This window comes from Leptidea sinapis, chromosome 8 (assembly GCF_905404315.1).
Source record: "Leptidea sinapis chromosome 8, ilLepSina1.1, whole genome shotgun sequence".
Classification (NCBI taxonomy): domain Eukaryota; kingdom Metazoa; phylum Arthropoda; class Insecta; order Lepidoptera; family Pieridae; genus Leptidea; species Leptidea sinapis.
In genome coordinates, this window is record NC_066272.1 from 14,401,019 (window position 1) to 14,419,512 (window position 18,494).

Consider the following 18,494-nt stretch of genomic DNA (forward strand, 5'->3'; position numbering starts at 1 on the left):
CTCGTCTCGTCCCTTATTTTCATAAAATAAATAAATATATAAAAACGTCGAGCCAAGAAGCGACTACGAAGATGATTCGGTATACGTCTTAGCTCGGGTGTAAACGGTGCGGTGCGAGTGCGGACAAGAGCGGGCGCCAGACGAGCGCCGAGCAGGCAGTCAGGGAAGAACTACCGAGCGAGGCAGTTGTGTCGCACGCATATGCGTACACCACGTTCTTATAACGTAATCGTAATTGCTGTGTTAATTGTGAAGTGTTACTACTTTTATCTACGCCCATGCTTTAAATCCTCTATTAAAGATTCTGAAACAGTTAGCTTATTGCCAACATTAAAACTAGTTAGTTCACTAGGTACGGCACCCTTCACACCGAAACACAATAATGTTTATACATTACTGCTTCACGGCAGAAATAGGCGCCGTTGCGGTCCCCATAATCAAGCCGGCTTCCTGTGCAAAGGAGCCATCCACTGTTAAATGTATGGACGTACTTGACAATGACATATCTACTTAATATGATAAAAGTAAAGTTATATCACATAGCTACTGTCGATGCTATCACAATTTATGTTTCATGACGTAACCAGTATCCTTTAGCATATATTTATTCTTTTCAGAAGTGAAATCAAAGACCATCTCGCTCTGGTCTTACATCAACAGTCGACAGGACCTATATTTGAATCCCCTATACTGGGGACCCACGTCGTTTGGCACAAATTCCCCCACATCTCAATACTCCAGACCACAGACAGTATTAGTTCCGGTCGCTTCGTTAAGAATTATAAAGCTCTGGAAGGCTTTGTACTGCAGGTGGAATCCCACTATGAGACAACAGGTGTGTATCCAACAAGATTTATTTTATTTATTGTATTCAAGACGATGTCCGATTTGCATATTTAACCGACTTCAAAAAAGGAGGAGGTTCTTAATTCGTCGGTATGTTTTTTTTTAAATTTGAACACAGTAGTGCTCAATTGCATTAATTTTGTTTTTGAGAAAGCGACATTTAAGATAATTTATTGAAGTAGGCGTTACTTTTACGGAAATTCATAATTATATAAATGATTTGAGTTTTCTTTAGTGTTCATTCCGCCAATATTTGTCTTGAAACGAGAAAAACTGAGGATGCCTCGTGTAGAGGCGAAACACGTGTCGAATTGTGAATTGAATTGAAACTAAAGAAAACTCAAATCATTTATACTTATGACATTTAAGATTTTTATATTAAAAATTCAATGTTCAAAATACTTTAATATAAGTTTTGCTTAAGAGACAAAGATACCGTATTGAAACGCGTTTTGCATTGATGGGTGAATAGCGATAGAAAACATTGTGAATGAAGCGTGATATATGTGCATTTTAATTATTTGTTTTATTTATATTAGATGTCTTTTTTCTCTGTTATTAATATAAAATATAAACATACATAAATACATTTAAACATCCATGACTCGGAAACAAACATCCATATTCATCATATAAATGCTTGCACCTACCGGGATTCGAACCCGAATTATTATTTAATATATAATATCACTTTTTTTATGAAAACAAGGGACGAGACGAGCAGGACGTTCAGCTAATGGTAATCGATACGCCTTGCCTATTACAATGCAGTGCCGTTCAGGATAACTGAAAACCCAAAAATTCTGAGCGGCACTACAACTGCGCTCGTCACCTTGAGACATAAGATGTTAAGTCTCAACTGCCCAGTAATTTCTTATTATTTATTTCACTAACTACGGCGCCCTTCAGACCGAAACACAGTAATGCTTACATATTACTGCTTCACGGCAGAAAACTGCGTCGTCGTAGTACCCATAATCTAGCCGGAATCCCGTGCAAAGCAACCTCCCACTAGTAAAGAACAATGGCGAAGTTCCATACTACAAAATATTTGAAATTGAATGGTAGCGTCTCAAGAACTGACGTGTACTAATTAATTCTCTATAATTCTCTGCATCTACTGACATAATCCATTTTTAATTTAGAACCGGGATAATGGAGAAATAAATGATTATTTTGTTTGAGTTTTTAGGTTAGGTTTTTCTGTTTATTACTTTAGCGTTCTAACTATATTATACTTATCTATTATATTCTAACTAACATGTTCCAACAACAATAACACTGAATATCACGAATTCCAATAATCTTTAAGGATAGGAACTAGTAACCATAGGCAAATAGTTAATTAATACCTAATTACTAAACTGACTACGGTCAACAACTCTGAGTATTATATTATGATAAAATGGAAACTTGTTACTTGATGCAATGGTAATAACAGTTTATTTTCAACAAACCAGAGTTGGTTGTCCATAGCTATATAAGTAATTTTATAAGAGGGAAGTCAAATGCGCAATCCATAATGGTAGGTAGGTACTTCTAAAGTGTACCTAACCTACGCCCGATTTTAAGGCTCGGGTCGACTTTTAAACTAAGTACTTCCATTTTTATAATCTTAAAAAACTGGTAAAATAAGTACCTAGTTTCCTAATGTCTTTTTCTCAATCGAAGTTCTTATTTTGTAGAAGTGGGTAGCAGTAAATTAAACAAGCAAAATATTTTATTTTGTTTATTGTTATATAAACAGCGTACGTTAGACCAATTCGTGGGGCATATCATAGTCCGGTAATGGAGAGCAGAAGTAATTCAAAATGAGGTTCAGAGTTTAAAACGAGAGAAAGATATTATTCAAGTCCAAAACCAAGCCAGGTAAAATAGAAACTACTTATTAATATAAAGAAAACAACACAACAGCGGTAACTATAATTGATAGGTATTATTAGTATTAGGCATAGGTGACAGGTATAGATACTCATTGATCATTCGCTCATCGCTGTCAGTCATATTGACAGATAGCTTTCCTTGATGTAACCTAAAATGGATATGATTTCATAGTTGTGACAGCATATAATGTGAAAATGAAATAAATATTTTATTTATTTCCCCGGTTCCTTTTGCAATACAATTTTATCTAACAAGTCAATTTATCTATGAAGTTTTTTTTTAACCATCCAAACCTTAGACGGTTATTCCTATAGTCAGGTAAAATTTCGCCATTGTTCTTTGTTTATATTTGGCTAAATAATACTTCTAGTAGGTATGAATGTTGACACACAATATTTTTTTTTGTATTATATTTATTTTTCAAGTTATTGGCTCCCAAATAATTGTCATTATTGAAATTCGTATATTTTGAAAATTAGTTTTATTTCGTTCTTAAGTCGCTAAGTCGCATATAACGCAATTATCGAATAAATAAATAAAATTATTTGTGGGAGAGTCACGCTGCTGTCTTATGACGTCAGCACAATCGGGCCAGACTCGTCCGGGTTACCTACCCCACTCGCACAGAATACCGGCGTGAAGTAGCGGCCTAGTGCCGCTATGTTTCGCATAGGTTAGTGTCGAGGACCGGAGGCCATTCCCCCCCGTCCTTTCCCCCCCCCCCCCAAAATATGAGAGCGGTCCTAAAAAAGAAATTACCCCAGAGCCGGAGAATCCCTCCCCGAGCATTCGCGCTCGGGCTGCCCCTCGTATTCTGGGGAGGGCACAGTACCGCGTATGTCACAGGACAAACAGGGCAGCAACACCACGGCACCCCGCTCCACGCTTAATGTGGACTTTTGTAACATCCGGGGAATTCACTCCAACTTAAACGCCATCCACCACCACCTTGAGACGGCGCAGCCGGCCTTGTGTTTCCTTACGGAGACGCAGATATCTCGACCTAGCGATACGTCATATTTAACGTACCCCGGGTACAAAATTGAGCATAATTTCATGCCTCATGCCGGGGTATGTGTGTACGTTAGGGAGGATATCTGCTGTCGCCGTCTCGGCAATTTTGAGGGTAGGGACCTGTCTACTCTCTGGCTCCGCGTAGATTTAGAGGACCGCGTCCGCATCTATGCGTGTGTCTACAGGTCCCATAGTGGTAACGCAGAAACGGATCACCTCATGGGCTGCGTTCAAGCGGCATTTGATGACGTGCTTGCTCAGATCCCCTCCGCTGAAATCGTAGTCTTGGGTGATTTCAACGGGCACAATGCCGAATGGCTTGGATCACGTACCACAGACTTCGCAGGGCGATCTGTGCATAATTTTGCATTGGCGTATGGTCTGTCCCAATTGGTTGAGTCGCCGACGCGGCTCCCGGATGTGGATAGCCACATGCCGTCCTTATTAGATCTTCTGCTGACTACACATCCCGATGGTTACCAGGTCTCTGTCGACGCCCCTCTCGGAACGTCCGACCATTGCCTGGTCAGGAGTGTAGTGCCTATCCGACGCCAACGTCGCAGACCACCAGTCGCGATGTGATACTGCAGGGCATGGCTATTTTTATACCAAGCTCTGTAGTACCGATCGGTGGCAGATCACAGCCCTGGTTCGATGCGTCAGTTAATGCGGCATCTGACTGCAAAAAACAGGCGTATCGAACTTGGGTTGCGGCGCTGGGCTCAAAGGATCCGAACTGCAAAGTTCTGAAGAGGAAATATAACCGTGCCTCCAGATTTTTTAAGCGGCAAATCGCCCGTGCGAAATCGAAGCACGTCATCAAAATTGGCGAGCAGCTTTCCAGTTACCCGACCGGAACACGCAAGTTCTGGTCGTTGTCGAAAGCTGCTCTTGGTAACTTCAACCAGCCGTCCATGCCGCCGTTGCACATGAGGAATGACACCCTGGTCCATACGGCACAAGAGAAAGCCGATCTCCTGTGCACTCTTTTTGCCTCCAACTCGACTCTTGACGACAATGGAAAAACATCGCCGACCATCCCGCGGTGTCAGAGCTCCATGCCTGAAGTACAGTTCCGACAGAAAACTGTTAGGCGAGCTCTGTTTTCGTTGGACGTCAGGAAGTCGAGCGGGCCGGATGGCATTTCTCCAATCGTGCTTAGAATGTGTGCCCCTGAGTTGACGCCGGTGCTAACGCGTTTATTCCGGCACTCTTATTCAAAAGGCGTAGTCCCTGATTCATGGAAGTCAGCCCTTGTCCATCCGATCCCAAAAAAAGGAGACAGTTCGGATCCTGCGAACTACAGGCCTATTGCTATTACCTCCCTACTCTCCAAAATCACGGAGAGCATAATTAACCGCCAGCTCTTGGTATACCTTGAGGGTCACCAGTTGATCAACGACCGGCAGTACGGCTTTCGCCATGGTCGGTCGACTGGCGATCTTCTGGTATACCTAACACATAGATGGGCGGCGGCTATTGAAAGCAAGGGGGAAGGCCTGGCAGTTGGTCTGGATATAGCGAAGGCCTTTGATCGTGTATGGCACAAGGCGCTCATCGCAAAACTTCCATCATTTGGGCTTCCCGAGAGCTTATGCAAGTGGACCTCCAGCTTCCTCACTGGGCGCAGCATACAGGTCGTTATCGACGGTTATTGCTCGAATCCCAAGCCCGTGAACGCTGGAGTGGCCCAAGGCTGTGTGCTATCTCCCACGCTGTTTCTTCTGCATATCAATGATATGTTGGACACCGCCAACATGCATTGCTATGCAGACGACAGCACTGGTGATGCCGTATACACGGGCCATGCAGGTCTCTCTCGGGAAAACGTCGACCAGTGCCGGGAGAAACTTGTGTCTTCTATCGAGTCCTCTCTCGAGAAGGTCGCGGAATGGGGTAAGTTGAACCTTGTCCAATTTAACCCCCAGAAGACTCAAGTTTGCGCGTTTACCACTAAAAAAACCCCATTTGCCGTATCACCGCTCTTCGAGAACACTTCCATTAAAGCCTCGCCTAGTATCGGAATACTGGGTCTCGAAATCTCGAGCAATTGCTAATTCCGTGGCCATCTGGAGGGCAAAGCCAAACTGGCTTCAAAGAAACTGGGCGTCATAAATAGAGCACGGCAATACTTCAAGCCGGCCCACATTCTAGCGCTCTACAAAGCGCAGGTCCGGCCTCACATGGAGTATTGCTGTCATCTCTGGTCTGGCGCACCCCAGTAGCTCAGCTCGATCCATTTGACCGCGTGCAACGCAGAGCAGCTCGTATTGTCGGGGACCCAGTACTCTGTGAACGGCTGGATCACTTGGCGTTGCCTAGAGACGTCGCTTCATTGTGTGTCTTCTACCGCATTTATCACGGGGAGTGTTCCGAAGAGCTGTTCAACCTGATTCCTGCCGCCGAATTTCACCTTCGCACGACACGCCACAAGTTACGATATCATCCCCACCATCTGGATGTGTGGCGGTCCTCCACAGTGCGGTTTTCTAGGAGCTTTCTTCCTCGTACCACGAAGCTGTGGAATGAGCTTCCTTATGCGGTGTTTCCGGGACGATACGACATGGGTACCTTCAAGAAAAGCGCGTACACCTTCCTTAAAGGCCGGCAACACTCTTGTGACTCCTCTGGTGTTGCAGGAGAGTGTGGGCGGCGGTGATCACTTAACACCAGGTGACCCGTACGCTCGTTTGTCCTCCTATTCCAATAAAAAAAAAAAATTAATGGATGTTTTCAAGCCATGGTTGCTTGTATATATATTGCGATTATTCATTTTGTTTTCAAATATATCGAGGCAACTATAGGCCAAATAATTTGTATGAAGGAGCGTCAATTTTATTGAATAATTTCGCCAGGATCCGATATACCAACGTACTAGAGAGCTGGTCGCGCTCCGAGCACAGTTGGAGGCGGCGGCGGCGGCCGCGGCGGGAGACCACGCGGCGCGGACACAGCGTCTGGCGCTCACTCCGCCACGAGTAGCCAGCCCGCACCACGGCTGAACATACGGTAGGGACATGGTCAGGGTTGGCACTGGGGGATAGGCATTATCGCCACGCCTGGTAGGCGGGTTGGGGGGAGATAGAGTTTTTTTTTTATGGAATAGGAGGACAAACGAGCGTACGGGTCACCTGGTGTTAAGTGATCACCGCCGCCCACATTCTCTTGCAACACCAGAGGAATCACAAGAGCGTTGCCGGCCTTTAAGGAAGGTGTACACGCTTGAAGTTACCCATGTCGTATTGTCCCGGAAACACCGCACAAGGAAGCTCATTCCATAGCTTTGTAGTACGAGGGAGAAAGCTCCTTGAAAACCGCACTGTGGAGGACCGCCACACATCCAGATGGGGGGGATGAAATCCTAACTAGAGTATTTAGTTTAATAAATACTTTAATATATATCTGAGGCCATTAAAAAAGTCGAGAGATGCCTTAGAAATGGGAGAATGCTCTATGGTTGAAGGTCCCTAAGTTGTGTCGGCGTGGGAAGACTGCAGCCGGCAGATAATTACCCGGAGTGACTGTGTGAGGAAATAATTTATTTTCAAGTCCGGTTGTAGAATTCCAAACATAAACGTGATGTGGGAGGAATGTCGCATCTTGATGTCCAGTGGTGAAATTCGGCTGTAAGAATTGTTTAATAATAGCCTTTTTAGCTTTTGGCTACCAACGCAGCAAAGAGGTTATAATAAATTATTTGGACCTCTTTGCTACAATATTAAATTCAAATATTTTTATTCAAGATAGGATTAAATATCACTTATTGAACGTCAAAAACTAACACCCATTCAAAAGTGACTGCCTCAGACCTGAGAAGAATGGGCGCAAGAAACTCAGCGGGCTTTTTTTTTAATATAAAATATGGATTACAATGTAATATCGTACAATAAACATTTATAATTAAGGAGCCTGAGCCTGTTTTATGACTATTTAACAATAAGTTATTGGCGCTAAACCAGTACACGATGTCAGATAGAGCATTGTTTACTTCGTCAATATAAAACTTGGCTTCGTTTCACTTTGAATATAAGTGAAGTGTCATCCGCAAACAATACCACCTTGTGTTTTTTTTCTATAAGGTTAGGTAGATTACCATTATCCAATTCATGCCACTTAACTGTAATATTTCTAAAAGAAATGCTATTTGGACCTTATGGTGAATATATAAAAAATATTACAAAGGTGTTTCTAGACACGACACGGGTAAAGCAAATCTTGTATCTTACTTCGGTGTTTTTGATGATATATTTGATGGTTTTTATAACATCGTAGTATTATACTAAATACATAAAGTTACAAGTATAAAATTAGGCAGAATGCAATTAAATATGTAATTTTTCTATTACAGATACGCGAAGCTGCATATAATATAAATACCGCCAAAATCTACCCTCTGCCAGTAGATGATCAGCCTTGTAAGTCACTCAATGAATGTAAAACAAGGATAGTTGCGAGAAATGAAAAGAACATGCCGATTTTCAGAGGGCTATTTATTTTTATGTATTTTGTATAATATATATCTGTAAATCTTTATTCAAATACATATTGTGAAATCGTGACAAAACGAAAAGATGCTGCTTGGTGCACTTGTATCACCCCAAATGATGCAATAGTTACTATACAAATAAAACTGAAAACAAAATTTTATGAATGATGCGGGACTCGAACCCGCGACCTCTCCCGTTCCGTCCGAGCGCTCTTTTCTTCTTAGACTTGGAAGTTGAAAAGATAATTTTAATACATTTGCTCAAAACATAGACTTTCCATGCGCAGCGTGCGGATAGTTATTCTTTTCCGCACTATAAGTACCTACTTTTTCTTTTCATTCCGCACATAGGGTTACCATTTATTTAGTAATTCGAAAAGTCCTGACAAAAAGCCTGAAATTTCGATAAAAGTCCGGACTTTTTAGTTGAGATCAAGATTAATCCGGACGGTAGGTAACCCTATCCGCATATAACCTGTAAATGCTTGAAGTACCTTTTATTTAAAAAAGGTTTCTGACAATTATGAGCTTTAGCAGCATGTATAGCGTAGGTACCTAAATTCTTCAAAGCTTTTTGAGAGGTAGAAGGAATAAATCATTAATTTAAATTAAGTTAATAAAAATCGACAAATATTTACAATCATTGATAGTTCATCAACTATAATATGGCGCGTTTTCGACCGGAGGCACCCGTTGACCTGAAGTGATGCTGTGACCGCGCGCTCTCCGCCCTCTATCTCGAAAACGGTTCACCCTATAACTAATTTGTAGAGAATTTTGTACACTACAATATTGATATTAAATACAAATAGCAAAAAACCCATAGGAATTGAGATATTTACAAAAACAGCGCAAAAAACCGATTTTTGTGACATTTGACCTTGAAATTGAATAGTTGCGTACACCCTACCATATGTAGGTTTTGAGACAACTTTAAGGGTGTCAATATACAAGTATTTACAGACTTACAGCTGGGTATCTCGTATTCCGAGATTCTTACCTAATTTAAGCTTAAATAACTGGACTATAATTCAAATAAATCACACAAAAAGAAATATTTTGAATTTTAAAAAATCATTGTCATTGAATGAATAATTGAATTGTTAAATGAATGGAATGCATAAAAACCGCTGTCATGCATTGTCCTCTAAAACAAGTAACGCAAAAAATCTGTTGTAATAGTGATTGGGTTGAATATTGGTTTTTCGCAAATGTATTAGAAAAACTTCTTACACGTGCGCATATGATTTGCTGATCGATATTTTAAACGCTGCAATGTAAATTACTACTAAAATAAATAATTCTTTCATTAATACTTCGTTTATTTGTATATAATCAGTAATGGATGATATTAGGTTACCACTAGGACTGGCTGTTTTAATGTTAGCAGTGAGCTTACTGTAATCTTTTAGAGGATTCATATTCTGGGTGTAGATAAAATCTTGTATGCAACTGTTGATAATTAGGTATTAAAACACTCATGTGATACTATTATATCTAAACCCACATTCGTGTTTTAAGGCGAAGGGTTAGCAGAAAACACGCAAACAAGGTGTTTTCAGACAAGTTTTGTTGTGAAAAAGTAGCATTTGGAGCTATAAACACTACTTAATCCTGTTACACATATCCTTAAGTCTTATTTGTAGGTTGCTAATGCTTGCTGTTGGTTATAGTTAATACTCCACAGCTGTTTTGAACTACCACTTTTCTTTGCAGTTAAACAAGTTTTTTGACATGGCATGACGCATTTTTTAGTACTACTCTCAGAAAAGTTATTCTAATAGCTTGTATTTTTTTGTGTAGGTGCATTTATTCAAATTAGTAATGAATAACGAGGATTTTAAGCATAAAAACTGTTAGAACCTGTTAAAATGTTACGTTTTCCACGCAAGAATTTTGAAAATATTGGCTTTGTTACATAGATGGTGGGCCGGCAGCCGTGAGCTGATATCGCTAAAGGTCACTGGCATTTAGTGTCGTCCTAATACCCCTTATTACACAACAGTTGCATAAATAACTATTACAGCACGGCCCGTTGTATGGTGCACAATAATAATATTACTAGTGACGTAACCGTTATGTCTTAAAATAAATTCCTATTATATCGACCCTGTTGCAAACTTCTTGATCGCGGATATATTGTCAGACGTAGTAAATCCCATAACTTGGTATATAAATATTAATTCGTAATGTCATGTTTATTTTAACATCAAAAGAAAAAGTAATGATTTTTTTTAAACCTTCAATATAATGTATTCTGAAAAAAACATTGGGTCTAAATATATCTTTCAAATGGATCGAATATTGGATTATATCATAGTACATTCCGAAGTAATTTGATGCATTTCCCAATATAATATTATATTCTTCTAGTATGAGAGATACTTTAGAGCCCAAGTTTTGTTTCACTTATAAAATTACTGCTTTTATATTATTTTATTTTAATTATTACAATAATGGTAGAAACTTTAGATTTTATCGTATGTTATTTTACTCTTAATGTTTAGAATAGAAAATATAGCGTTTAGTTATGAAGAACATTAGTGTGTTTAGTATTATTGACCAAATTGTCTGAATTAGTTTAAGTAAAGAATATATAATAGTACAAGTACTGAAGTTTCATACCGCAAAATCAATTAAAGAAATAGGGACTCTTGCGGTCATACAATAAGGTGTAATTCTGATCGCACAGCGCTACTGACATATATTTTTATTCACCTACAAGTTGCCTCTCTTTCTATCGCGTGATTCTTACCTCTTCTGACTACATTAGGGTTGACTTCTTTACCTAAATTGTACCTACCTAGTATGAGGTCATATTATAAAAATCACTGTTTTTTCTATGATATAAATAAGAACGTAATCTTTATTTTAAATAAATATTATTTTTTTGTCAAAAATACATTAGTTGAAGATAGTAATGTATGCGTTGGAATACCACAACATAGTCTACTTAGTATAAAGGAAATAAATAGGTAGCTATCATGATTGGTAATTTCATTATAATAATTATCACTTCATATTAGATTGTTGCAGCGTCTTAAAGACGCCTAATAAAATACCGATCGGATCGGGGAGGTCGGTGACAACAAAACCCGCGCGTGCGTCACTGGTCGCTCGTGAGTCCCTACTGGTGGGCCTACTCTAAAGAGGCCGCCGCACATACTTACGATTTCTATACCTACACGGGGAGTGAGGCAGGCCTGGTTTAAGTAATATCATAGGCAACATAATATGCAAGGCGTCCCACGGCTATGCCACATGGAGGAGAAGTACCTTAAATATTGTAGATATAACATTTTACTGACGGAAGACTTTATTTTAATTTAAAAAACAATTTAAACTGCATTCATAGATTTTGAACCGGGGATCGAACATGATATTGTCAGTTGTTTCTCCTTACGGCAATGTCAGCTTTTCATTTTTCTTCCGCATCGAATTAGCACTTATAACATTTCTATAACCTCTTTATTTACTTTTCTATGGGATGTATCACTCATAAACATTGACGTACAATAAACAACTAGACTCACAATCACACTCCCATATTGTCTGAAGCAATACTCTGCCTACGCATCTATTAGTGTCGACCGCGCTTTGAATACAACGCCACGCAATGACAAAGTTTTCAGTGAAAATTCCATATAACAGCATATGCAAACTTAAAAAGGATTGACTGTCGTATTTCAGGTAAGTGCCCCTGTAACAAACTTGAGGTTTTTAATCATTTTGCTAAATACTTACACTTCAATTGCTAAAACTCTTGCAATGACTTTGAAGATTACTGCCATTAAATAAGGTGTTAATTTTAATGAATGTTTTAATGTTATCTGTATAATAATGTATACGTATATACAACGCCGCTCGGATATTTTTGACGACCTTTTAATAGACGATTGGGAGTCTCGTTGTTTACTGCACGTCAATGCAAGTATTCTCATAAGGCGCATTAAATTTAATTTATTATTATGTCCATCATATAGCGTAGCGCTATACACTACTTAGGTAGAACTACTTGACCGCTATCATAAACAATAATCTAATAATTTAAATTTATAAATAAAAAAAAACTAAAATTTAATCACCCTTACTTTAGCGTTTGGTACTTAGTTACTCACCTGCGAGTTCTACGGTGCAGCGTGGGACAAGTAGGTGTCAGTGCCTACGGTAGCACGCGGCTACTAAATTACTTACAGGATATTCCGAAATGATATTACGGAAAATTTATTTATTGTGGTGAATTATTTATTTAATTATTATAAGCAGTCGCCTGTTTATATAATTACAACTATGAAAAGATTAAAAAACTTATAACAAATAATAAACGAACTAATTAAAACACCATACTTTTTAATTATAAATAAACATGGTCTTAGACTGAGATCTATAGAGCTTACTCAGACTTTACTTACGTAAAACTTAGGTGAGTGACGTTTGCATTGGGCTGTCTTAACTTGAACTGAGCATAATTTCAGCTGTCAAATGAAACGAAATCAAAGATTATGTTAAGGTTACACTTAGCTAAGTTTTACGTAAGGAAAGTGTGAGCAAAGTCTAAATACGCTCTATAGATCTCAGCATATGTGTGTCTGGTCACACATAGAAAACTAGTATACTATTATTACACAAATCAGTCCAATTTACGTGACTGTTAGTCGCTTGTCTGAGCCTTATTTAATAAACCTAAGAAATATGCACTTTTTTTTACCTCCACCCATGCTTTAAATCCTCTATTAAAGATTCTAAAACAGTGAGCTTATTGCCAACATTAAAACACCCAATTTCCTAATAACCATTACATCATACAAACGAGTGTTGTAATGAAATTCAGTACAACATTATATCATCCGTTTTCATAATAACACTCATTGGGATGATATTATGGTTACTAGTACTGGCTTTTTTAATGTTAGCAGTAAGCTAACAGTTTTAGAATCTTTTATACAGGATTCATATGGGTGTAGATAAAGTCTTGTATGCAACTGTTAATAATTAGGTATTAAAACACTCATAATGAACCCACATTCCTGTTTTAATACCCCTTATTACACAACCAACATAAATAACTAATTATAATAACCTTTAAAAACTTATATAGCTCCACGCTGTGTATCGCCTTCTTGGATTTATGTGGCGTTGGATGCTTAAAAAGCTACACAAAATAACATAATACATCAAGCTTTAATAAAATAGACTGTTAACAGAAAAAGTTTTGTAAGAGATCAATAATAAAGAGAATAATAAAAATATTGACACACTCTTACACAAATTATCTTGCCCCAAACTAGGCATAGCCTCTACTATGGGTACAAGACAACGATATATTTAATACGATATAAATACTTACACATACATAAATACATATTCATCATATAAATGATTGCACCTACCGGGATTCGAACCCGGGACCTCTAGCTTAGTAGTCAGGGTCACGAACCATTCGGCTATATGGGTCGTCAATTATCAATAACCAGCTTGTGTTTTCCGAATTTATTTTACACAAACATTCTGTAAATAATTTGTAGATTAGGCTTAGTATTAAATGAATTCCTACTTGATGTTCACGTTATGCTCTGGGTTAGACAGAAATAATGGAATGCCATTTAACATATTATAAAACTAACATAAAAAAAATATTTTTGTGTAGTGTGAGAGTGTATTAAATATATTTAATACTAGCTGCTGCCTGCGACGCCGTCTGCGTGGACGCTCTAAAGCAGCAAAACAAAAAAAAACCATACACGGAAATGATGGGGAACTTTTAAATATTATTTATAATTATGTTTTGAACAATTTTCTGATTTTCAGCTTGTTGGGATTTTATGCACCTTCGAATGTCTAAATTGACCGGGCTACTACAGTTCTATTTTTATATGTTAGGTACAGTTTGATTATATTATATGTACAGATAAAGTCATTTCTACTACAATTAGTTTGCAGTTTTTATCAATTTTAATACCTGAAAGCATTTCTTTGTCGTACTTCTAACCTTTTGAAATGATATTTGATAACTATTATGTTTGTCTTAGGCTAGCCACCAATGGCATGACACGAGTTTTTTTTTTAAACGAGATTTAAAAAGTACTGTGTGTAAGAGCGAGCGTGCATCGCATTGTTGGATTTTTTGTTTTATTTTGCCTTGTAATATTTTAAATAATATTGTCCAACATTATGTACCAAAAACTCTTCAGCAGACGACAAAATGGAAAAACAGAAAAAATTTACGGCACTTTTCAGTGCAGTTTGTTTTTGTTAAGTAAGGAAAATATTTTGTAATTGACTGTTATATGATAAGTTGTAATATATTAATAAAGCTTTATTATGTGATATTGTTTGGTTTAATTTAAATATCGATTGCAATTTTACAAGGAGTTCTAAAATGCTATAAACATCTCTTTTTTTTTTATATAATGCCCCTGGCAAACGGGCAAGAAGCTCACGGGCAGAGGAAAGGTGAAGCAACCGCCCATGGGCATCCGCAACATCAGGTGTTAAGAGACGCATTGCCGGCCCTTATACTCCCTTAAGAGCCTTAAGGGAGTATGCTCTTTTCTTGAAGGTCCCTAAGTCGTAACGGTTCAGAAAAACTGCAGCCGGTAATAGATTCCACAAAGTACCTGTACGAGGTATAATTATGTGTATCCCTAGCACCTAAGACTTGTTTAATGTTAATGTATCACATGTAATTCTGTTGGTAGTTCATAAATAAAAAAAAATATAATAAAAAAACAACGCGATGCGAAGGCTGTCTTCTTACTTTACTTGAAATACTGTAGGAATATGTCGCAACTCTATTGTCAAAGCCGTGATATAACAATGTCACTAGTGACATTACAATTAAACGGTAGATTGTCAATCGACTTCATTTCTTACAATTTAACGGCCTGTTTTAGTGACATTGTAATGTCATGAGTAGACTGTAGTGATATTGTAAGGAAATGATATTAAGACCACGGACTTTTAAAAAAAAAAGGACTCCATGTCACCTTACATAACAGTGTAGCACCAAAACAAGCCGATTAACGTGTAAATACATAGCCCCACGCACACACTTACACTACTACAGGCCGATAGGCGACCATTTTGAGAATTGTCATCGTCTGTGACAGATCAGTTTGCGTCTCATTAAAATATTTTAAAAATGCCGTCGTGAAAAAGTAGAAGCGATACTACATAAGTATTTGTGGCCATATATGATTATTTAAGGGAGAAAAAATTGTAACTAGTATCCCCCGTAACCACACACACACTAGCATAACGGTGCTTCACTTGCTAATATATCACGGCGCGGAGTCCTTCTTTTTTACTCGTCCGTGACTTTGACAATAATTTTACTGGTCGTTAGTTAATAAGGCCGTCTCTGATTGGTCTGTTTAGTAGTAGACGTTCGGCTCATGCGTTGTGACTAATAGTCTAAATTTGTTTTTGGGACCTACAAGTGAACAAAGGCCGGTTAGCTTAGATAACAATTAGTTGATTATACTAATGCATTACTTCAATATAATGACTATACAATAAAAACAAGAAAGCGACCAATCATAGACGTTCTGACCGGAAGTTCTGCTATAGACACAAATACATTTGTTTCTTAATGACGTAATGTTAATCTAAACTTAAATGTATTCATTTATTGAAGTCTCTGCAATAAATATGGATGTGTGGCGTTTCTCCACCGTGCGGTTTTTAAAGGAACTTTCTTGTGCGGTATTTCCAAGACGATACAACATGTGTGCCTTAAAAAAATGTGCGTACACGTTCCTTAAAGGTCGGCAACGCTCGTGTGATTCTTCTGGTGTTGCAAGAGAATGAGGGCGGCAGTGATCACTTAACATCATCTCGCTCGTTTATCCTCCTTTTCTATAAAAAAAATAGGCATATATGTATATTTCTATAAGAAAATATTTTCCGTGTAAAAATCTTATGCGTAAATACTTACGTTAGTTGATTTTGGATGGTTTTGCGCACTTGCTTTTTCTTTTACCTGGTATTGGAATTAAAAAGATTAGCGTGTTGTTACGAAACACCCACGCCGTTCAATTTAGTTTGAATTATAAACTTGACACGATGTGTATCGTAGTTGTATAGGACAGGGTAACTTACATATTGAAAATGCATATTATTATAGTTAATAACCTTAGATTAAGGATTGGTCTCCGCTGCGCGCCAATTTTTTATTACGGCAACTATTAGATGCTTGTGTGCGTGGCATTTCGACACTCTATGGCATCTTTAAATTTTGTAACATACTCTTTGTATTATTTTACATTGAAATGAATAAAATACAAAATACTTACTGATGATATGTGATCCCAGTGTCTCTCTTATTTCTTGTAGTATTATTTTCATAAAACTTTACTACGCAACCTGGCATTTTAGTTTCAATTATTAACAAAGTTGAACGAAAAGAACATGCGACACGTCAACGTCACACATTGTTCGAGACTGGCTCGAGTACGCCCACTTGGGCGTAGTATTTACCAGTCCAGGAGTACCAGGAGGCTCCTTTGCAACCAGTGGGAGGCTCCTTTGCACCAGTGGGAAGCTCCTTTGCACAGGATGCCGGCTAGATTATGGGTACCACAACGGCGCCTATTTCTGCCGTGAAGCAGTAATGTGTAAGCATTACTGTGTTTCGGTCTGAAGGGCGCCGTAGCTAGTGAAATTACTGGGCAAATGAGACTTAATATCTTTTCTCAAGGTGACAGGCGCAGTTGTAGTGCCGCTCAGAATTTTTGGGGGTTTCAAGAATCCTAAGCGGCACTGCATTGTAATGGGCAGGGCGTATCAATTACCATCAGCTGAACGTCCTGCTCGTCTTGTCCCTTATTTTCATAAAAAAAAAACTCCTCCGGTATCTAGTTGGAGCGCAGCGGAGGCCAATCCCTAATCTAAGTTAATAACATTGTTTTTTTATTGTAACAAATATCTTCTCCATATTTTTGGTTACGCATAATAATTTAATGTTTCTATCAATTTATAAATTTATCTCTCTTAGAGATATATTTGAACTTTGACATAATTATACATTAAGTTGAGATAACAGCGTATTGCGAGACTTAGCTAGCTTCGTAAACATGAATATTGTTGTCTCGTTATCTCGCTCTCTTTCATTGTATGATAAAGATAATCATCATCATCAGCCGGAAGACGTCCACTGCTGGACAAAGGCCTCCCCCAAAGATTTCCATGACGATCGGTCCTGCGCTGCCCTCATCCAACGTATTCAGACAATCTTGACCAGATCGTCGGTCCATCTTGTGGGGGGCCTACCAACACTGCGTCTTCCGGTACGTGGTCGCCATTCGAGGAGTTTACTGTCCCAACGGCCATCTGTCCGTCGAACTATGTGCCCTGCCCACTGCCACTTCAGCTTCACAATCATTTGAACTACTTATGTCGGTAACTTTGGTTGTCCTCATTTCTGATTCGATCAAGCAGGGTAATTCCGAGCATAACCCTAATATTAATAATAATAAAGATAATATAATGGCCACTCTTTTAAGTCAAGATTTACAATTTAGTTGTTTTACAAATCATTTCAATTACAATATATGCAAAGTGACGCAACAAAAATACTCAAATGCCAAAAACTTAAAGGCTTTCATGAGTAAGTCAAGAAAAGAAAAAAAAAGTAAATTAATACTTATAAACACAAGAGTTATTGAATATAGTAGATGCATCAATCCACACATACCGTAAATAAATAGAGGCATTATGTGAGCGTTTCATAAAATAAAATATATAATAACTTTAATTTTAAAGGAAATAATAATAATAAAAAAAAACATCAAGCAGACCTCCCGGTAACAAGATCATCCAGCCCCCACGAGTAGCACCCGTTCACGAGCATGACGCATGGACCAGCCATCGCCTCCCTCGACCATATTTTAGGGAAGGGAACGACCCGCCCCACGTCGCCGCCACAAGCAGAGGCATTTAAGCGAGCATGACGGTACCTGTCACGAGAAATCTACTGAATAACAAAACAATTCAAGTTCATGCTTCAACTCGTGAACGGGTGTTACTTGTACCAGGTCAACCTTAAATCATTGTATTTGTTGAATTTGATACTAATTATAGACAGTAATAACGATCATCATGTTCACGAAACATTCTTACACAAACAATGAATTCAATCTCTTAAGGTTGATGCATCCAATATAGGATAAATTATATTGAAACAATTTATTCTCTATTACCTTTTATGAAATATTTGATATTTAAAACTCTTTTAACTTTGAACACGATTCATGTATTGGATGCA

At 38.3% G+C, this 18,494-nt stretch overlaps 1 protein-coding gene across 1 annotated transcript in view; it reads left to right on the top strand.

The window, feature by feature from the left end:
* Nucleotides 1–14,559, top strand: part of LOC126965674 (myotubularin-related protein 2) — a 28,680-nt gene extending 14,121 nt beyond the window's left edge. Inside the window, exons 11-13 of the mRNA XM_050809390.1 lie at nt 618–835; nt 6,600–6,753; nt 8,093–14,559. Of these exons, the coding sequence (XP_050665347.1) occupies nt 618–835; nt 6,600–6,746 (365 nt within the window). The 3' untranslated portion in view covers nt 6,747–6,753; nt 8,093–14,559. The remainder of the gene's footprint in view (nt 1–617; nt 836–6,599; nt 6,754–8,092) is intronic.
* Nucleotides 14,560–18,494: the final 3,935 nt, after the last annotated feature.